The sequence below is a fragment of the Atta colombica genome, unplaced genomic scaffold, assembly GCF_001594045.1.
Source record: "Atta colombica isolate Treedump-2 unplaced genomic scaffold, Acol1.0 scaffold107, whole genome shotgun sequence".
NCBI lineage: Eukaryota > Metazoa > Arthropoda > Insecta > Hymenoptera > Formicidae > Atta > Atta colombica.
In genome coordinates this window covers 63,187-85,173 of record NW_017259192.1, presented here as the reverse complement: position 1 = coordinate 85,173, position 21,987 = coordinate 63,187, and the positions used below count along the sequence as shown (strand labels likewise).

Here is a 21,987-nt window from a genome sequence, read left to right as displayed (position 1 = left end):
CTACAGAACTAATGAATCATAAAATTAGTATTATTAGTTTCTTATTCTTAGTCACCTAAATTTTAACAGTTTCACGCTATTAAACTATAGCAGAACTTTCAGAAAGATCGTCTTTAACATCAGTATGTTGTCGGTACTTAGGTAATTGTAGAATGAGTTTTTGTAAAATATCTTATCGTAAAAAATGCAAGATGTCGCGAAATATGACAAGATTTTTATTATATAAAGTATTTTTTAGATCCATAAAGTTCTACAATGCATATGATATTTATAAATGGTAATTGTTATAGTAATTGATCAATTCTTATAATTGCATGTACAATTACGCCATTGTAAAATTAAATGTAAAAAATGCAAGATGACGGCAAGATACTTTTTAGAAATCTAAAGATATCTTTTTAGAAATCTAAAGATATCTTTTTTCTATCTGAAAAGCCGCGACAGCGCAATCTCGAGTAATTTCTTGCTTTCGTTCAGTGTCGCGAAGAGGATGTCTGACGAGGAGTGCTCGCCGATTTCGATTTCGGAAAAGAAACCGCGCTTCACGACAAAATATCTGCCGGTATTCGGATGGCTACCGCGATACACTCGATTCAAAGCCGTGTCAGACTTAATAGCGGGCATCACTTTGGGTCTGACTATGATCCCTCAGAGTATGGCTTATGCAATATTAGCTGAACGGATTCCACAGGTATCACAGTTCCGTTCATTATTTTTCTTATTCACTTTAATTTAAACTAAATTTAATGACTATAAAACGTAAATATTTATATGTATATACAGTGAGAGCAAAATGCTACTATGCGTACAAAGAAATTTTTTATGAAAAAAATCTTATTTGTAGAAAATAAACATTAATTAGCAATTTTATACAATGAATATATTCTAACACATACAAATGAGCTTCGCATTTTTAATATTTATTATTTTAATTAATATTATAAGCTATATTTTTCGACTGTATGAATACTTTTTGAGCATTTAAATAACAGAACTTTTAATTTTCAGATGATATATTAACTCTTATTTTTCAGATGATTTTCAGATATTTTCTATAATTAATATACATTTTTTTGATATATATAATTTTAAGAAACATACAATCCATTTTATGAATAAATTGTTAATTATCCAGCAAGAAATGATCATCGAATTAACATTAAATTAATGTTGAAATTATCGTATCGATTCGACATCAAAACAAAGTTTTTTTAAAAAATATTTTCTCTGTACGAATACTTTTTGTACTCACTGTATGTATTGCTTCAAATTAAAATCTGATTTTTGCGCTTTGAAAAATGCACTCTCGACTTTTGTTATCTTCTTGAAGAAATACTTAATTTTTCTAGTTCAATCTATATTATTACATATATTTAGTACACATTATTATTTAATCTGTTACTGATATATTTATCTGTGTCCTTAAAAATATCATATGAAAAGTAATGGTTACAGTATGGTTTGTACTCTTGCTTTGTGGGCGGTTTCGTGTACATTATTCTTGGAACCACCAAGGAAGTCTCGATTGGTCCGTCATCTCTGATGTCCCTTCTAACGTTACAGTACACGCGAGACATGCCGCAAGATTTCGTAATACTATTGTGTTTTCTAACTGGATGTGTAGAATTTTTAATGGGTGTATTAAATCTAGGCTTGTATTCCAAAATTATCTAATTAATTTAATTAAACTTCACTTCACTCACGTTTTGCTATTATCATCTCTTCTACAGCAGCTTATTTATAAGTACATCGACATAAATATGATATCTAAATGATTCTTCCTATAGGATTCTTAGTGGATTTCATATCAATCCCAGTTACGTCGGGTTTTATGTCAGCGGGAGCGCTCATTATAGCAATCGCTCAGCTGCAGGGCTTTCTAGGATTAAAATACAAGTCGGAAAGTATCATAGACAACTTGTACCAATTGTTTAAAAATATTAATAAAGTTCGACTGACCGATTTCATACTCGGGATTTTCAGCTTTATGTTTCTTCTAATTTTAAAAGTGAGTGCTAGAATTATAAACGGATTACAATAATCGTAGAAGTGTTATATAAATTCAATCTCTAGAAACTGAAAGATATTGACTATCCTTGCATGAGAAACAAGAAGGATGCTCGCAGAAATGAAATTATAAAAAAGGTACTTTGGTACTTTTCCATTCTTAGGAACGCTCTCATTGTGCTTGTTACATCCACGATAGCGTACGAATTTGAAGCGAATACGGGATCCATTCCGTTTAGACTCTCAGGTATAGACTTTACTTATAATTATATTATTGAGTCGTCTCACTAAATAAACATAATGATAAATAAACAAATTTTCTAAAGGCTGTCTCTATAATAATAATTGACAAAGTGTAGAAATATAGAGTATGTACCAACCGCAGAACTTATTCGCATAAAATACATAAATTTTCAGTTGTACATAAATTAGTTAAACATTATATCTCGTACATTATATAACTTGGCTGTGTGATTAAGCTCTCTTCAGAAACAATATAAACGATTACGCAAATTAAACAGAGAGAGTTTAATTATTTCGAGTTTATAAATAGATGACTTTAAATTAATAAATTAATATAAGATACAAAAAATACAATGTAATATTCGAATATAAATGATTGCATAAAATTAAGTTTCGAGACTTCATCTTCTCAAAAAATAAGATAAACTTTAGAACTAAGCTATTTCCTAAAGTAACGCGAACTGCTCACATGGCGGTTTGAAGATCATATGGAGAATTCTGGGTTTACAATCGTGGACAAAATATTATCGGTGAGAATATAAAACTATCATTTAAATATAAAATTTAGTTTCATCAATATTAAAATAACTGTACTTTATAATCAGTTTGTGTCGGTAGCTTATCTTTGTTACACTTATAATTAAGGACACAATAAATTTTTATACAGTTATATTGACAAAGCCAAATTTAATAGCCAAATTTAATAAGCCATACTTAAATAACACAGTCTTATATTCTCAAGAGACAATATTTTATCCATGATTGTATACCTAGAATTCTCTATACAGTTTTCCAACCGCTATAGAAGTAGCTTGCGTTACTCTGAGAACAGCTTAGCTCTAAAGTTTCGAGAAGATGAAATCTCGCTGCTTATGTAATCGTTTATAAATAATTTGTAATCATTTATTTAAGTTATTTCTGAAGAAGACTCACGCAATCACGCAACCAAGTTATTAACGTAGGAGGTATAATGTTTGATTAATTTATGTACAACTGAAAATTTATATATTGTTTTATATATGCAATAAGTTCTGCAGTTGGCTCATACATACCCTGTATTTCTATACTTTATAAATATAATGATTTTTAAAAATAAGCTACCACTAATTGAATAGTCTATTTATAGTCCTACTAAAAAGTATTATGTCTCAAAGTTACATAACGAAATTATGTGATTAAGATAAGTAATTCATTATATGGTTTACTTGTCTTAATTACATACCTGATTTCGTTTATATAACTTTGTGACGTGATTTTTTTTCAGTAGGGAGTAATCATTTTGTAAAACTATATTGAAATCTAATAATTTATAACAATCTTTAACTCATTTTTTAATTATTAATTAATATTATTTAATAATTATATATTAATATGTACTAAATAATTTTATTTAAAAATGTACTACTTATCATATTTGTTTATTTGTCATACTTTTGTGAAGTATTATGACATGTCAATATCTTAAATCTTACAGGAAAAATTGAAGCCGGCATTCCCAAAATAACATTACCGCCATTCTCATCGCAAGTAGGAAATCAAACGTACACGTTTTTAGACATGTGCGCTCATTACGGATTAGGACTAGGGTTACTTCCTATCATATCCGTCTCGGTGAATGTAGCAATAGCCAAAGCGTTTGGTATTAATTTCTATAATTCTTTCAATAATTTCAATTCGAAGTCAGACAGCAAGTTGCCATAACCACAACAAAATAAAATTGAGTTTATTTTTAATAAAATTATTTTATTATTTTTTTTCCAAATAAAATCCAATTACATTTTATTAAAAATATATAATAAATATCTCAATTTGACGATTTATCTCAATTCTTTATGTAATATGTTATGAAAAAGAATAAATGAATTTGTTCGAATAAAATAATAGATATATTTCGAATAACTTTTTTTTCTTACAATTCTATATAATACAAATTAAAATACTTTTAATTAAAATTTTGCTAAATGTAAATAAGACATGTAACAGCTCAAAAGCAAGCACCTTGTTATAAATATATAATAGATAAATGATTTTATAGCGATGGATGCCTCCATTAACGCGACACAGGAAATGCTGGCTCTCGGTGTTTGTAACATATTAAACAGCTTCGTGTCGTCACTTCCAACCTCTGGTGCATTTACTCGAAGCGGAGTTGGCAGTGCCAGCGGAGTGCAAACGCCTATGGCCGGTCTATATTCTGGTAATTGAAATCTTAATGACTGCGTTAATTTAAATTTGTCTTCATTCGTATGTAAGAAACAGGAGATGAAATGATAAATAGGAGCTTGGCAAAAATTACTATATTTAAATTACTATTTTTTCTTATTATATAGTCTTATTATCTAATTGTTTAATTAAAATCTCATACATAATTAGAAAAATTCACGATTTTAATCTTGATAAAATAGCAAGGTAAATGTAATGAGAGAGAGATATGGGACACACGTGTGACACGACGCTTACAACAAAAAAAGATATGCTAGAAAAAGTAAATAGATGACATTGCTTTTTGCAGGTACTATGGCATTGCTGGCGTTAAGCTTTTTAACGCCTTATTTTTATTACATTCCACGTGCAACGTTATCAGCAGTGCTGATAAGTGCTGTGTTACCCATGATCGACCTAAAAATCATAAAAGTACTTTGGAAAGGAAGCAGTAGTCAGTAATATGTTTTTTCATATGTACACAGATCAGACTGAAAAGAGAAAGCAATAAATTTACATAATATACTTTCTTTCTTGTAGAAACGGATGCGATCGCAGCGACAGGCACTTTTGTGCTTTCCATTCTTATTGGTATCGAGATCGGATTTCTTCTCGGTATTTTCTTCAACTTGATCATTTTCATCCGATTCTTCGCAAGATCGACATTTCAAATAGACAACTGCAAGGTAAATACTGTCATTTTGTATATGTATTTTTATATGTGATTAATATGTGTACAAATACATTTTTTCATTTCGTACATATAATTCAAAATATATATTTTATATATTTATGTATATAAATTACATTTTGTATACATGATTTAACGGAGTCTATATATTATATATAATATACATGTATGCATAATACATAATATTGCGTGTAAACATGAATGAAAGTATTATTAACTATTAAGATTATTAATTTATTCCTTTTTAGACTCATCTAGGAAACAAATATATAATGCTAAAATTCGATACCTGTCTCCAATATCCCGCAGTAACTTCTTTCTGTGATAAAGTCATGAATTTAGCTACAAAAAATGTTCCTTTGATCATAAACTGTAAGACATTCACTAGTCTCGATTATACTTCAATCAAGGTATATCGTTTATGATACAAAATTGATTTTTTTTCATTAAATATTTTTATTCGTAAATTACACTTTGTTTAAACTATAAATTTTACGATAGGGTATTGAAACATTATCGAAAAAATTAAACTATGAAAAAAACCAATTCTGGCTGTTGAATCTTAATTCTGATATCGTGCAAAATTTCAACATTTTTGCCGACAACAAATATATTCGTTTGATCGAAAAAAAAGAAAACATCGCAGATGTTCTTTACAGTACGTATTACACAAAATTGATATTATGATAATTATATGAGCTATAGTAGTAATAATTAATAATTATATGGTAATTAAGTCACAATATGATAATTAAGTTATCTAATGAACATTTTTTTCAGATGATGCTTTATCCAATCAAAATTCTGAAGATCTGATTAATGTCACAATGAATTCCCGACGAGAGGATTTCGAATCTACCTCTGAAGAATCGACCTTAATGTCACCACTGGAATGCAAAATTATACAATAATCAAATGATTAGATAGTCTTTAATTTAGCCTAGCAATTATAAATATATTAGGTAGTAAAAAGAAATCCATTATTTTTCCATTCAATTTCATGCAAAAATAATGGATTTCTTTTTACTACACCTAATAATTAAATAAAATTACTCAGACCAAAATCAAGTTTTTAAAACAAAGGCATTTAGGCTGGTATTCATATCAGATCTTATATTTAAGACTGTCTTAAATGCAGTCTTAAAAATATATACGTTATAACCAGAGACCAGTATCTATAGCCGATTTATATATATTTGAGACTGTCTTAAGTATATATAATCTTAAGATGTCATAAGCCAATCAGAGGGCTACATTTAGCATCTTAAAATATTACTTAATTAAGATTCAATGATGTTAAAATAAAAATGGACTATAAGTTCTTTATAGATACGCTGTATATAATTTAAAGATAAAAGTTTCTTGCATTATGATCATGACAGATTTTACTTGATATTACCAAAGACCGATATACTTATAGTATAAGCACTCTGGGAGGCTCGGGATCTGGTGATATTTGAAGAATGCTGATGACTCCTAACACTACCCTTTAGCAAAGGGTCACATTCAGGTCACAATAGAATCATTATAATTAAAAAGAAAATATGAAATGATGTCACTGTGAGATTATCATAACAAAATAATACATTAATTGTGATAAAGCGGACATTACGTCACCATGACGTAATCATGTTGTGATGTAACTATGATGTTTTTGCTGTGAAGATATCAATTATTTTTATTGATTTAAATGTATTTAAGTGTACTGAAAAAAAAATCTTAATTTCAAAGAAATATTTCTTTGCTCGAATTCAAAAATTATTTCTTTGGATCAATGAAAATTTCTTTGAAAATAAGATATTGTACAATACGAAATAATTTTTTTTATGAGCAAAGAAATATTTCTTTGAAATTAAGATTTTTTTTCAGTGTATGAATAGCCAAATTCAAGAATAAATTAATGAGACCACAGTTACGACAATTGGAAATTACAGGAACACGAATGTATAGCGTGTGCATGAAAATGTCTATAGTGATTTTACAATTGAAAAAGCATTCTTTATTATCCTTTAATACTGTTTTATCATCAGAAATGTAAAAATCTTTTGATGATAAAATAATGTTTTATGAATAAGGTAAAATCTTTATTTATATTGGCCCATATTCAGAACGCGCTTTTATCTCTGAAAATCTATAATATACGTAACATAAAATATACCCGAGAAAAAATGTTTTGTATATAATTATATAAAATTATAAAAAAATATATATAATTTTACGCAATTGTATATAAATAGACATATTTTAGTAATTATTTAGAATAATCCCTTCTCCCGCACCTCAAATTTTAATAAAAATACACTTATTTAACATGTTTTCACTCAAAAAGAATCTGGCAAAAAACGCAGCGATCGGCATGAATCGAGTTATTAAATGTTAAAGTTGGAGACTTTAGAGATTAAGATATCAATCCGATTCGATATAACTCCATGTATACTGTTAGAAATGTTAATTTTCTTTCTTAAATTTCATTAAGTTTTAAGTTACGCAATTTGAACTTAATTTCATGACATTATATTAAATTTAATGTATTTATAACTAAAAAGTATATGTGTACATGTACATAAAATTAAATGTATTTTTCATGAAAATTTATGAAATTTAATGTACATTCATTAAATTTAAATACCCAGCAAACGAGAATGAATTGAAATGAATTGAAATGGATTGAAATGGATTCAGATTTTCAGAAATATTGATTCACGAATGTTAAAATGAATGCTTTTCAATCCTGAATGTATTTTTATTCATTTATAGGAATTGCATGGAACATATTTTCTCTATGCCTTTCAATCTAAAAATATTATTAACTTTTTCTGTACAAAACAACACAATTGTGAATACTATTCAATTCAAAATTTTTAATAGGAAATGCAGTTTTTCAATCCAATTGCATCCAACTGAATCTAATTGAATCCAATTGAATCCAATTAAATCCAAAAAAAAGTATTCGCTATTTAAAATACGCATTTGAATAGAAAAAAATTTCAATTCATTTTAATCCATTCTCGTTTGCTGGACCCAACAACGAGAATGAATTGAAATGAATCAGATTTGAAATAATCGACAAAGTATACGATATTCTTATTCATTTCTCTTTTATTGTTTTTGTCTTTAAAATTTAGAGCCATCAGATTGCTAACGATTTAAAAGCTTTGCTAATATTCGACGAATATTTAACATCTTCTCGAGAAAAAAAGGTATAAAAAAGACAATTTAATTTGCATTATATGGATTTACTAATTTTTTTTTAGTTAACTTGTTTTTAGAAAACTTATACGATATAAGCTTTTATCTTTGTAAAAATTTGTACATCTCGTTTTTGCAGTTATACTTTGAAATAATTACAAAAATACATATATAACTGATAGAATCGCATGATTACAAAATTATAGTTAAAAAATTAAAAATGTTGTTACAATCAAAGCTAATTATTTTATATTCGCATAAATAATCAAGAATATCAAATTTTAGTGTTCTTTATTAAAAGAAATATATACAGCATCTGCAATTAAAAGAATAAAAAGAATTATTCCACATCTTCCTCATCATCATCTTCTTGACTGTTAATCTGGAAGTATCGTAACTCATACGTTTCCTTGTCTTTCGATACTACTCGCAACCAATCACGCAATTTATTCTTCTTCAAGTATTTCTTTGTCAAATACTTGAGATATCTATAAAAACAATGTTTTCCAAATTAGTGCAAATATCGCTCTTCTCATAGCTTATAATAGTAAACTTGTAATAGTAAAAAATAAACAAATATTCATAGTCAATTCTTATTTTAAAACTATCTTAAGATGTCACGAATCAACTAGAGGAACATATTAAGATAACATTGAAATAATAATGGACTATGAATATTGGCTATATTATTAATATTGTTTAATATCATCAGGTTTTATCTACTTAATAAAGACAAGATGGCACAAATATCGTTTTGTCTTTGTTCCTCATTAAATGCCAAGATAAAATGATATTTGTGTCGACTTGTATCACTAGAATCATAGATATTTAGTTATTCTTATGGGCTTTCTATAATAAGTCATTACCTAGCTCGAAGCCATAAGAAATTGACTAATCATAGTCAATTATTTTTCTCTAACTAGTTATATTCTATAACTATGATCGATCAATTTCTTATAGCTCAGAGTTCAAAACTTAAAATTTATTCATTGTCGCTTAAGTTGATCACAGAGATGTATTACGTGTACAACTTTGCTTCCGCCGTTTTCCTATAGACGGCTTTAGCGGTAAGTGGTGGTCGAAATAAATAGATCATAGACGTCATACAATAAACTTGGGCATCTGTCAACATAACCCCATTGAAACATTAGTCGATTTGTGTCTGCATCATAAAGTTATTCTCGATTGAAAATGTCAGTTTACGAGCCAAATTCTCGTCATTTGCGGGAGGTTTTCATTTTTTGCTTCAATATGAAGAAATCTGCGGCTGAGGCTCATCGAATGCTCTCAAATCCTTATGGTGAGGCCACTATTAGTGAAAGAACGTGTCGTAAGTGGTTTCAACGCTTCAAGAACGATGATTTTGACGTCCAAGGTCATGCTCTGTATTGGATGGGACCAGCTCGGCGTAGTGTATTATGAACTGTTAAAACCGACTGAAACAATCACAGGCGATCGGTATCGAACGCAATTGATGCGTTTGAGCTGAGCATTGAAAGACAAACGGCCGCAATACAACGAGAGACACGATAAAGGGATTTTGCAGCATGACAATGCTCGACCCCATGTTGCAAAAGTGGTCAAGACATACTTGGAAACATTGAAATGAAAAGTCCTACTTCACCCGCCATATTCTCCAGACGTTGTTCCCTCTGACTATCACCTGTTTTGATCAATGGCACACGGCCTGGCTGACCAGCACTTCCGGTCTTATGAAGAAGTAAAAAATTGGATCGATAACCTATTATCGATATTTGTGGATAGCCTCAAAAGATGACCAGTTTTTTCGACGCGGGATCCGTACGCTACCCGAAAGATGGGAGAAAGTAGTGGCCAGCGATGGACAATACTTTGAATCATAAATGTATAACCAGTTTTTTACAATAAAGCCTCGAATTTCGGAAAAAAATCGGCGGAAGCAAAGTTGTACACCTAATATTAGCATCTTAAGACATTATTTAAAATGATTTTAAAGAACAGATTATCAATATCAGTCTAAATGGCAAGCACCTATAAGTGAGTATTCATAATTTATTCCTATTTAAAGATTGTCTTAAGTAATATCATAAAATGCTAATTTAACTTTGTGATTGATTCACGACATATTGAAATTGTATTTGAGATGATTTATATGAACTGACTATGGATATCAACTATATCCATAATATTTTACAATTGTTATAATCATAGAAAAACAATATTACTCACCGTTTTGAGAAATCGACATCACTGTTGACAGTGAGTTTCATTTTATTGCGTTCCAAGGCAACATTGTTGCCAAAGTTATTAGTTTTCCCACCAACCTTGATTTTTTCTTGTAAATATTTTTCCTAAAAAGAGAAAACATCATCGTCTTATAATAATCAGTCTCAATGATATAATATTAAAACAATAGGCATCACGCAATTCAAAATAAATCAACGTTAGAATGTTTTATCACGTAGAGGTTAGGAAAATCCGAGAAATAGGATAGGTCTCCATTTCAATCAAACGAACAATTTCGAGCAAAATTCTCACAGATGGGAAAAGAGAGTATTAGGAATATAATCTAAAATAATTAAGAATAATAATGTAACTTACAAAATTGTTAACATCCATAATATTATCTTCCACGGGATGCGTGCAATCGATCGTGAACCTCACGGATACCTTTTTCTTCTGTCCCTTGCCCCGAAGCACCTGCTTCTTAATCGGGCCTTTAGTTTTCTTTGCTGGCTAAAAATTTGCGAAATAATCTATTTAATGATTGGTCAATTGGTCAATGTTGCCATTATTTTATAACAACATTATGAAACATGGAAAATCGCCGAGTCGCCGAGGTAGGAGCGTATGATAGGATACGTATGAATCGGACTAGATTGAAACGATCTCAAAATAAAACAATAAGCCAATGTGTCGCGATCGACGAGTCGGACGCGTTCTTTCTGTACGTAATGTTATTTTAACGAAATTCTGCCATAATTACGAATAATCATCGTATTTTTGCGAGAACGACAACTTACCGGAACCATGTTCACGTGTGTCCAACGAATAAAAGAACACGAGAAAATTGATTCTGATTGATCATCATATGGCGCTACAATCGTTTACACGGGAACATTTATTATAAAAAATTTACTAGATATAGACACAACAGAGATACCAACAGCGTGTGGTTCAGGACTGTGTGGTTCAGTGGCAGAACGTCTACCAAATCGGAAGAAAGAACAGGTTTGGGATCGAGACGAGGAGCGTCCTAATATTTTTCTCTATTGTCGTCAATTGTTTACATTATTAATTGAGAGCAAAAATCTATAATTCACGTGACACGTATATGTATTAGATTTTCACTATATTATATATATATATATATATCTCTGAAAATTCTAATTATAACTCCCGCATGCTTTGAATGTATATTCACTGGTATTTTTTCCGCCCATTTTTATTAATAATATATAATAGTAATACCTTTCTCAGTGATTTTGATTTCAAAATTAAATCTAGTCACTGTAGCTGAATATAACTCTTCGATCAACAGATACGATTCTACATCGCAGAACATATGCAATAATAAATTATTATAAAACATTCTTATTGCATTTTAAAATATTGCTGATTAGTAGCATTTGTAGCGTTATAGCATTCTAAGATATTGCTAATTAAAATAAGAATTATTAATTGAAATAAGAAATTGGCTATGAATATTGGTTTATCTTAATTTATGATTATGGCGTAATGGGCTTTCTTTTTACAATAAGCCAATATCTAAATTTTGACCAATTATAGTCGATTATTCTTCTCATCGATTATAATTGATCAATTCTTTATAAATTAAGACTTAAAACTTAGGTAATATGGCTTATTGTAAAAAGTCTATAAGAGATTCCATACGTATTTGACCTGTAACTTGAGCCAATTTATCTGAACTGCATGCTGAGATAGAAGAGCGATTTAGGACTCGCCACCAGAGATCCAACTCGCTCGAATTCACGCAAGCACCGTAATCACGCAAATTCCCTTTAAATAGAACATCAATCTCAAATTCATTTCAAGCGTCTAAAGCAGAACTCATATATCACTTTATTGATGAGTCTAGTAGTGTGGGACTGGGGATGAAACGCCGCAGCCGACTGACTTTTAAAAGCTTCGAGTCAGGCCTTGAATTATTAAAAATAAACGACAATGTATAATTCGTCGTAATCAAATAAGTAATCCTCCATGTTTACAAGTAAGTTTTTCTAAATCATATTTCCGCAACTAAGATGATTTAAACAATTTAATATATAAATTTTATATCAAATTTATACGTATCATATTTTTAGTACTTGACAATGTTTTTCGAGTTCAGTCCAAAAAAATATATTTGAAGAAAAATGATATGCCTGGAAATTCTGGTGACTCTTGAGAGTTTCCTGTTCTCATACAAGCAACATTGCTGCCTATTTAAAAAAATATACTTATGTAGGTATCATGCATAATATACGCTGAATATTAAATAAGAGAAATAAACACAATTAATGGAATGACTCGTAAATGATTTAAAATTGAGTACATTCTGGAATTAAATAATCAAAAATTCTTTTATAGTTAGTAAAGGAAATCAACTTTTTCAAACCGAAACTTTTAGTAATAAAATTTAAATCTTGAAAAAGTAGATATCTTTTGTGAGACTCGTCTTTGTAATATATTACAATTTTAATAAATTTTAATAATAAAGTAAGTAAAAAAATTGATGCAAGGTATATCCTAAAATGCATATTAAATTATTTCGTTCCTTCATTTCATTTTTCATATTTTGATGTTGAGAAGAGCATGTCTTTGAATTTTCATCGGATATTAGCAAAGTTTCTAAACTATTTGGTAATCTGATGACTCTAAATTAAAAAGACAAAGCAAACAAAATATTCATAAAATGAGACGTCAATAAGATGTTGTGCATATTATTTAAAACTTTATTAAAAATTTTAAATAATCAATAATATGTATTACAATATTCAATATAATCAATAATATGCACAACATTCACGTTACATATATTTTCAATACTAAAAATCTACAGTACGTAATGTGAATTATAAATTTTCAGTACTGGCTGTGCATATCGGAATACGCCTATAAAATATAAAGACATAATTATTTATGAAGTCATTTTATTTGTATTCATTGTATGTTACTTTTAACTCTTCTAATTTTTTATATTATATGTCTTAAATCTTATTATTATATCCATTATATTTAATCCTTCTAATTATTTTATGTCTATAAATTATAGATACAATTCCTATAAATTATAGACATTGACTATGTTTACACCTTATGTTCGTTTCCACTAATGTAGATTAACTTTAATCTCGGTTCAATTTACTCTTCGTCTTTTTAATATCTTTCTAATCTTTAGAATTAGAAAAAGACGAAGATAAGTTGAACTGAGATTAAAATTAATCTATATTGGTAGAAATGGACATTAATCGGATTTAATAATATTCGTAGTTAGAAACTAACCATTCCATTTTTCAGAGAAATATAGTTATGAGATTGGTTAGTTTCACAGTTAGTAGTTCATAACTACAGGTGTTATGAAACCTGATTAGGTGCCATATAAATATGATCATTAATTCCTATTCTTCCATTATGTCTAAATCCTTATTTATTATACATATTATATAATCAATATATACAAGTCTTAACACTCAAAGTGAACTTTCTAATAGAGGCATAAATCGACTCAGAGACAAGAGTCATTCTTGTCTTTGTTTCTTACTGAACAAGGACAGGATGACTCTTATGTCAATTTGTGTTTCTTGCTGGAAATATTTTAAAAATACTGCTGCAACATTATTACAAAAATAATATTACAAAAAGAAGTCTTCGCAATGTTTCTGCAACATTGTATTGCAATATGCAATTGAAATGTTGCAGCAATGTTGCTACAAGTTTCTGTACTGTACGAGTCAATTCATTTCAACTCATTCTTGTTTGCTGAGTAAATAATTACCTATATTTTATATATAATTGTATATAATTATATATAAAATTATATATAATTATATAGAATTATGTATAATTATATATAAAATATTTTTCCCGGGTAGTATGTTAGCGCGCTAACATCGTTGTAAGCGTGTTCTGAATATGAGTTACATTATATTTATCTTAATTTAGAACAATTAGAATGGTTGATAATATCATCGTTTTTCAATTTCCACAGAATGAATCAGATTGCCCCAGAGTAATCACGCTAACTCTTGTAAAAATATCGATCGTTATTTTTATTAATGATTTTTATTAATAATCTTGTCAATGATAAGTTTAAAAATCAAATGCACGCACTTTATAATAGTTTAAATTTGGCGCAATTTCCTACTCGTCATGTGACAAATTTTCATTCATTGTTCCATTTTTCCTTTTTTTATTTCGTGTTGTCTTTTTCGTGTTGTCGTTTATTTTTATGTCGTGTTGTGAAGAAAGCGCTGAGAGGCGCTGAGAGGCGCTGAGATCGTCTCATTGTATGCGTTTGTGTTCGTATATAATGCTTGTATGCATTTAAATTAATAAAATATTATTTTTTATGTGTAGCAACAATTTTAATTATTATCTTCATATTCTGCTAATAAAAACACGTAAGAGTAGAACTTTTTCATTTGTAAGTTAAGTTTATTTCGTATAATTAATAATTTTTCGATAGCAATTGAGGTTATATGAGATTTCTAATGTTTCAATCCTGTTGTAAATAGTCTTTTTTTCTGAATTATAGTAGCTCTAAAATGAGTGTAATTACTACGTCCGAGAAGAAACGCTTGCAATCTTTGAAGGAGAAGAAACAGGCATTCAAAGCAAAGGGACAATTTATACAGCAAGCATTAAAGAACTTAGTGGGTTTATTCACTTTGTAATTATATTGTATTTTATATGTATATATTATTACTTATAAGATTATTTTTTTTTTAGGATAATACTACAAACAATAAAAAAATTATATTTGATGATGTTAATGAACAGCAAGATGTAAAACGAAAGAAAAAAATAAAGAGAGATTTGTTTGACAGTGACGATGACAATAACAATGAAAAGGATTCTTTATGGAATGAAGATGAATTTAAAGTTAAGAAATGTAAAAAGGTATGCATTTGATACTTTGTTTTTTTCAATAATGATACTAATAGTATTTATTTATGCTCACAGACTACTCTTGGAAATGATGCACGTTTTATTCTGGATGATCGTTTCATAGAAGATGACAATCAGACTAAGGAAAGTAAAGTTGTTGAGGATACCGATGAGTATAATTTGCAGAAGGAGAAGGAAAAACAATTAGATATTTTAGAAGGCATTTTAGGAACACCACTTACCATAAAAAATCTGGAAACAAAATCTACTAAGTAAGAATATTTAAATAAATAGAACTTATGATTGTTACTTTGGATATCTAATGATAAAATATTTACAGGAAAGAATTGATGATACGATATGATCCAACTGAAAATGAACATTGTGAATATGAAGTAAAATCTGTTCAACCAGAAACTAAGGAAAAAAGTACCAAAAAAAAGAAACGTAATAAATCCATGTCAGAAATTACAGATTCTGCAATTCCCGAACCAGAAGTGTCAAAGGATATTTATTATACTGTATCTGATACTCTGACAGAAAGCTTGAAACAGAAAGAAGGATTTAGTTTATTAAAATTACATGGAAAGGAAAGAAATGACACAGGTGTTTATTAAAAAATATGACATTTTTATATTTTTATTATTTTATATCTGTACATATATTATTTCAGTTTCAGAAAATATCAAGAATAATGATACATCCATAGTGGAAAATATTAAAGCCCAACATTTTAAATTTAATTTTAATGCAAATAATGCATTTAAATATGATTCATCTGATGAAGAAAATACATCTAAAGCACCAGATATAAATAATCAAATGGTTGACGAAACTAAAGAAGGTATTCAAGAAAAAATCCTGTTTGGCCATAAAGATACTCTATTTTTTGATAGCAATGATATAAGATTTAATGGTATGTATAATAAAAAAAAATCATGGAATTAGAGCATTTAAGTTGATACTATAAATATATATATTTTTTTAGAAGCTGTCAAATTCTTCAGTACAGAAGCTGCTTCAAATGATACACTTAATAATTTAAGACGTGAATTAAAAACAATTGTACGCATGAAAATTCGTAATAATATAAGGAGACATCAGCCCTACGGTAAGAAAAGAAAAATAAAAAAATCTCAATAATATTTTTTTATTCTCTTTGAATATTTATATTTGAAAAAGATATAGTAAATAAATATAAAACTAAAATTATAAATATAAAAAATATATAAATGTATAAAAATAGATTTATTACATTATAAATACACACATACATCACGAATTTATTATATACATGAATTTTTATTATTTCTTTAGACCTTACATTGACTATTATACAGTAATTTAGTCAATAATAACTTACTTTTTCTATCCACTTAACAATATCTGAAAAATTCTCAATCTCTTCCGTGTTATTATAAACAATGTCTGGTCGCAGTCATCATCTACTGATTTTTCTCCTTATCGTTATCCATATCATTTAGGTTATAGATTTAGATATTTATGTTATATTCGAAGAATCATGTTGAAGTTTTAACAAATTTTAAAAAATATGATACATATGACGAGATAATAATAACGATTCAATATGTCGTGAATAAAATTATTACAAATTACTAAATTAAAAAACAAAAGTTTAAAATAAAAGTTTCCTTTATCAAATTTATATTTTTTATATCAAACCTGTTATATTAAACACGTATCTTATTACATTTTGTTAGTTTCTTTAGAGGATAAGATGGAAAAGAAGATTGACTACAAAAAGAGAATTGAAGAGATCTATTCTTTGCTTAGATTTATTGTTAGATTTACTGCTTAGATACATATATGTATATATCTGATACATAAAATAACAATACATATGTATGATCATTTTATAACCAACAAAGCAGTCTACATTGCTAATCCATATGATTGTCATGTAAATTTCAAAAGATGTGTTTAAAAACGATAAATTATTATTTTGTATGTTTTTCTTTATAAAAAAAAAATCGTATAAATAGAATGCACTACTACATAAATTTTTCGAAAAAAAAAACAATAAAAGTTAATTACCGAAATGCTCGCGGTTCAAAGTTTGGTTCGATGGTTTGAACTAAGGTTTATCATTAAAATAAGCATTCATCTATTCAAAAAAGAAAAATAAAGGGTTCTACCATGTATATGTAACATTTACATATTGCATTTAATTACATAAATTTTGAAAGTTATCTGCACATTATAATTTATTCTTCTAATTAAAATTAATATTTTTATCTATAAAATATATTTATCTATAAAATAAATTTTTTCGATGCTTATAAAAATGTTTTATGCAAATCACGAACAAAAATACTTTGGAAAAATCATAAAAAATATCTGACAATTTATACTTGTAGCTATGTGTTTCTAGTTTAAATCCTTTTTTGAAAAATTTCCGACTCCACACATCTAAAGTGCAAAAACAGCTGGATTGGATTAATGCATTAGGTCGATGCATAAAACATTTTTATAAGCAAAAATTAATAAAGAAATTACTTTGGAAAAAACTGTTTTTGCGATTATTTAATAAATGGAGAGTGATGGAAAAAGAAACGAACTATTAATTCACTTTTAGCACATCAAAATCCTACGAAAATATCTTTCAAAGTTCAAAGCACAAGATCCCCCCCATCCTAAATTTTATTGGCCTGTATAATTACTTACTTTTTCCAGCCATTTTGCAACATCTGGAATGTCAAAATTTTCAACTGCTTCTTTGATATCACGAATAATGTCCGGCCACACTGCCATTAATTGCTGACTTTCTTCTTTGCTTGTTATTCGTATCGTTGGAGTCATGGAATGAGCCATTTATGTTACAATTGAACGTTCTAAGATTTTTAACAAACATTAGTTTAACAAGTATGACAAATAATAAGTAACAATGACGATTTAGTCACGTCATGAATAAAATTGTAATGAGTTACAAGCCAAAAAGATGATGAAATAAAAATTTCTTATATATTTTGTATATCTTTTATATGAAGTACTTCATATTTTATTAAATTTTGTTAACCTTTAGAGGATAAGATAGAAAAGAAAACATGAAAATAGTACTAAAGAAAAAGCTGTTCTTTTCTTGGTTACATATACTCAATACATTGAATAACAATACATATATGTATGGTCTTTTTATGACAACAAAACGGTCTACGCATTAGTAATTCATATGACTGGCATGTAAATATCAAAAGATTTTAATTTAAATAACAAATTGTTCTTGCTGTTTTTTTTATCCGAAAAAATACATTTCGTATATTGTTTTTTATCCGAAAAATCAGTATAAACAGAACGAAGAATATTTAATATTATTGCATAATTTTAATATTAGAATTAATCGTTAAAATGCACGTTTTTTTATTTATTTAGAAATGAAAGAGAAAATATATATTACAGTGTTATCTATTACCATGTGTATATAACATTAATATACATTGCAATTAATTATATAAAGGATTCTTACAAATATTGGTGACATTGTATTTTTTTATAAATAAAATTAATATTTACTTTCATAAAATTACATTATAAATAATTTTAGAAGTGATTATTATTAAATATTAAAAAAATTTTTTTTTTATTTTCTGAAGTGAAATATCTTTCTGGACATAAATCTTTATAGATTAGATCTCTTATAGATTTTTTTTTTTTTTAGATTTTATATAAGAGATATTTTGATATTTTTCACAACAAAATAACATTTTAGTATTCTTGAATATCAATAGAATACTTCTCGTTTCACTTTATTCTATATTTTAAATTTAACGATAAAATATCAATGCAATAATAAATATTTATTAATATCAGTTTCTTTCTTCAATATACATATACAATATACATATATGATTATTTTATATCATTCTGTGATAGAGCTTCCATAATAAAGTCAAGAAAAGACTACGTAAAAGCTCACATGATATCTGCTGTATATATATTTTTAGTAAATTATATGTTTCTTCTTCATATGTAGAATAAGCTTTTGGTAAATCAAGATCAGTGAAAAGTTGTTTCACGCGTCTTATTTTTTCCGGATCGGGAGAGCCGTAACATTCCTACATAATAAGAAAAAGAATTAATAGAACAGCACACACACACACACACACACACATACACACACACACACGCACACGCACATACTTAAATCAACGATACTCACTTCTAAAATTTTACGCTGCTCCGGAGTGGCACGTTGAAGAGCTACAACAATCAGCCATGTACATTTTCCCTCTTGTATATCAGTATAATCCTTGCCATGAACATCGGATTTTCCATAGCAACCTAAATAATCATCTTGGACTTGGAATAAATGTCCTATTTCAGACAAGACGGGTTTTGCTTGTCTGAGCATCTCTGGATCTTTTATTCCGGCCTAGATCAAGTAACGTAATACAATATTATCATCAAAGTGAATCAGTCTGTTCGTATTTAAGAAAATTAAGATACACTTACTAATTGCATAGCTGCGGTTATTGGCAAAATAAAAGAATATTGCGATGTTTTGTACTGACAAATGGAATTATATCGATTCATTGTAAATAGATCCAAATTGGGTTTCTTGCCAAAACTGGTAGAGAGCAAATCTAAACTTTGGCCTATAATTGTCTTAAATATAATCTGTTAAAATAATTTCATAGTTAATTGTTCAATTTTCATAAATAATTGTTGTCAATTAAAAAGTAAAAGGAAATTATTTAATATGTATATATATTTGGGAAAAGAGAAGATATCTTTACTCACATCGTGAAATGTTTCTAATAGATTAACATAATAATCTTTCCCTTTGAAATATTTTTTAATTAGATAAAATACAGCACCCTTTAACAATAAACTATCATTGATTGCCGCTGGACCTATATCATTGAATCGATACCAACATGGTTTGCCTCGGCGAAGTAACGATCGGTCCTCTATATCGTCGATTAAGAGAAAATAGGCTTGCAACTATATAATAATAAATGTTTTAATATCATAAATCGTAATTGCAACATTTAATATTTTTTAATGAAGATCACTCATTATATGTACAATACTGCCTTTAATTTGAAGGTAATATAAATTAAAATTTTAACTATAGCTTGCATTAGATTTATTCGAATTAAAATTCATGAAACATATCAATGTAACGAAGAAAAGAAGAACAGAATCACCAATTCTAGACACCATGCTAGAATTCGTGCAAGACGAATGTTTTCTTCTATAAGTTGATCATTTGGTGCTAGTATCTTATAGGCGCAGATTAATGTTAAAGCACGAATTTTTTTTCCTCCTGGAACATTATACTGTAATACCTGCACAAAAAAACATCAATCTATACATTTTTTTAAATCCGAGATTTATTGTTTCATATATCATCTAATTACAGGTTTTTGAATTATTGGATTACTCAAGGCTTTTTTTTATTTTGTACAAAATCTAAAACTAGCTATTTATTTAACTTTTTTTGTTAAGTTTACTTTAGATTGTTGTTTACTAAATTTTGATAATGATTTATTTTTACTTTATACACTATATGACACACAAAAAAGGAAAAGAGAAAATTTTATTAAAATTTTATATTTATGATTATGAAATTTCATATCGCATTATTTATTTTCGCATTACTTCATACTTACTACATATAATAATCCTAAAGGAATTTATCCTAAGATGAATCGATCAACTAAATAAATTTTAACATATTTCACACACACACACACACACACACACACGCGCGCGCGCGCGCACACACGCACACACACACATATCCCACATTGGCTATAATATTTATATTTTTTGTTTGATCATATATATTATTTTAATCAATGACCTACTTTTTCCATCCATTTAGCAACATCTGAAAAGTTAGAATTTTCAATCTCTTCCGTGATATCACGAACAATGTCTGGCCACATTGCCATCATCTGTTGACTTTCCTCCTCGCTGATGGTTACCCATATCGTTTGATCCATTATAATAAAATATTCTAAAGTTTTATAATATAATTATAAATAAATGTTAATAAAGAAGAATGACAAATAACAATTCCGTTACGTCAGGAATAAAATTGTGATAAATTAAAGTAAAAAAATGATGAAATAAAAATTTCCTTCGATAAATTTAGATTTTTTTATGTCTTTTGTATTAAGCACTTTATATGTTACTAAACTCCGTTAGATACTTCAAAATATAAAGTGGAAAGGAAGATACGAGAAGAGAACTAAAGAGAAATCTATTATTTGCTTAGACGTATATATCCCCGAATAGCAATACATATGTATGTACTTTTTATAACGAAGCGATTTACATACCGTTAATATGATTGTCATGTAAATGAAAAATCAAAAGATATTTTCAAATAATAAATTATCATATTTTGTACAATGTTTTTTTATAAAAAAATATCAATAATAACAAAATGCAGCATATGCAGTTTATTACACAATTTTAATACTAAATTATTAAAATGTGTATTTGTTTATTCAAAAACGAAGAAAAAAATATACACAAAAAAGTTTTATTTGCATGCTATCATGTATACGTATTATATATATATATATATATATATA

At 27.8% G+C, this 21,987-nt stretch overlaps 4 protein-coding genes across 7 annotated transcripts; 2 read left to right on the top strand and 2 right to left on the bottom strand.

Annotated features, from left to right (window-relative positions):
* Nucleotides 1-484: 484 nt before the first annotated feature.
* LOC108691883 (sodium-independent sulfate anion transporter-like) lies at nt 485-6,054 on the top strand. Its single transcript, XM_018199821.1, has 11 exons — nt 485-691; nt 1,456-1,651; nt 1,788-2,008; nt 2,074-2,254; nt 3,725-3,889; nt 4,286-4,447; nt 4,763-4,906; nt 4,993-5,138; nt 5,392-5,553; nt 5,645-5,801; nt 5,924-6,054. Exons 1-11 carry the CDS (start codon nt 491-493, stop codon nt 6,052-6,054), a joined length of 1,866 nt encoding a protein of 621 aa, XP_018055310.1. The 5' UTR covers nt 485-490.
* A 2,552-nt stretch (nt 6,055-8,606) lies between these two features.
* On the bottom strand, nt 8,607-11,391 carry LOC108692227 (60S ribosomal protein L22-like). The gene is made up of 4 exons (XM_018200407.1): nt 11,335-11,391; nt 10,913-11,047; nt 10,541-10,662; nt 8,607-8,820 (listed from the first exon to the last, which is right to left on the bottom strand). The coding sequence occupies exons 1-4, from the start codon at nt 11,341-11,343 to the stop codon at nt 8,673-8,675; spliced, it is 414 nt and encodes a 137-aa protein (XP_018055896.1). The 5' UTR covers nt 11,344-11,391; the 3' UTR covers nt 8,607-8,672.
* Nucleotides 11,392-11,480: 89 nt separating this feature from the next.
* Nucleotides 11,481-16,712, top strand: LOC108692507 (nucleolar protein 8-like). Of its 4 annotated transcripts, XM_018200808.1 has the most exons (9): nt 11,516-11,542; nt 12,342-12,542; nt 12,637-12,775; nt 15,069-15,186; nt 15,263-15,433; nt 15,497-15,693; nt 15,762-16,027; nt 16,095-16,337; nt 16,410-16,712. In XM_018200808.1, the coding sequence occupies exons 4-9, from the start codon at nt 15,079-15,081 to the stop codon at nt 16,562-16,564; spliced, it is 1,140 nt and encodes a 379-aa protein (XP_018056297.1). In that variant the 5' UTR covers nt 11,516-11,542; nt 12,342-12,542; nt 12,637-12,775; nt 15,069-15,078; the 3' UTR covers nt 16,565-16,712. The 4 variants fall into 4 exon arrangements, with proteins under 4 accessions (XP_018056310.1, XP_018056297.1, XP_018056290.1 ...); XM_018200821.1 differs by lacking the exons at nt 12,342-12,542; nt 12,637-12,775 and having other exon boundaries at nt 11,481-11,542; XM_018200801.1 differs by lacking the exons at nt 11,516-11,542; nt 12,342-12,542; nt 12,637-12,775 and adding an exon at nt 14,816-14,934.
* A 2,581-nt stretch (nt 16,713-19,293) lies between these two features.
* LOC108691873 (farnesyl pyrophosphate synthase-like) lies at nt 19,294-21,390 on the bottom strand. Its single transcript, XM_018199810.1, has 6 exons — nt 21,253-21,390; nt 20,590-20,730; nt 20,180-20,383; nt 19,892-20,056; nt 19,599-19,811; nt 19,294-19,494 (listed from the first exon to the last, which is right to left on the bottom strand). Exons 1-6 carry the CDS (start codon nt 21,388-21,390, stop codon nt 19,294-19,296), a joined length of 1,062 nt encoding a protein of 353 aa, XP_018055299.1.
* Nucleotides 21,391-21,987: the final 597 nt, after the last annotated feature.

Bases quoted from the DNA above. Each gene is read 5' to 3' on its own strand.
- LOC108691883 (XM_018199821.1), top strand. From the start codon at position 491: ATGTCTGACGAGGAGTGCTCGCCGATTTCGATTTCGGAAAAGAAACCG. The intron at 5,554-5,644 runs GTATATCGTTTA...ATTTTACGATAG, and splicing joins TCGATTATACTTCAATCAAG to GGTATTGAAACATTATCGAA. The intron at 5,802-5,923 runs GTACGTATTACA...CATTTTTTTCAG, and splicing joins CATCGCAGATGTTCTTTACA to ATGATGCTTTATCCAATCAA.
- LOC108692227 (XM_018200407.1), bottom strand. The intron at 10,663-10,912 runs GTAAGTTACATT...TTCTCTTTTTAG, and splicing joins TTATGGATGTTAACAATTTT to GAAAAATATTTACAAGAAAA. The intron at 8,821-10,540 runs GTGAGTAATATT...TTGTTTTTATAG, and splicing joins GATGTCGATTTCTCAAAACG to ATATCTCAAGTATTTGACAA.
- LOC108692507 (XM_018200821.1), top strand. From the start codon at position 15,079: ATGAGTGTAATTACTACGTCCGAGAAGAAACGCTTGCAATCTTTGAAG. The intron at 16,028-16,094 runs GTGTTTATTAAA...ATATTATTTCAG, and splicing joins AAAGGAAAGAAATGACACAG to TTTCAGAAAATATCAAGAAT. The intron at 16,338-16,409 runs GTATGTATAATA...ATATTTTTTTAG, and splicing joins CAATGATATAAGATTTAATG to AAGCTGTCAAATTCTTCAGT.
- LOC108691873 (XM_018199810.1), bottom strand. From the start codon at position 21,390: ATGGATCAAACGATATGGGTAACCATCAGCGAGGAGGAAAGTCAACAG. The intron at 20,384-20,589 runs GTGATTCTGTTC...ATTATTATATAG, and splicing joins TAGCATGGTGTCTAGAATTG to TTGCAAGCCTATTTTCTCTT. The intron at 19,495-19,598 runs GTGAGTATCGTT...CTTATTATGTAG, and splicing joins AGCAGCGTAAAATTTTAGAA to GAATGTTACGGCTCTCCCGA.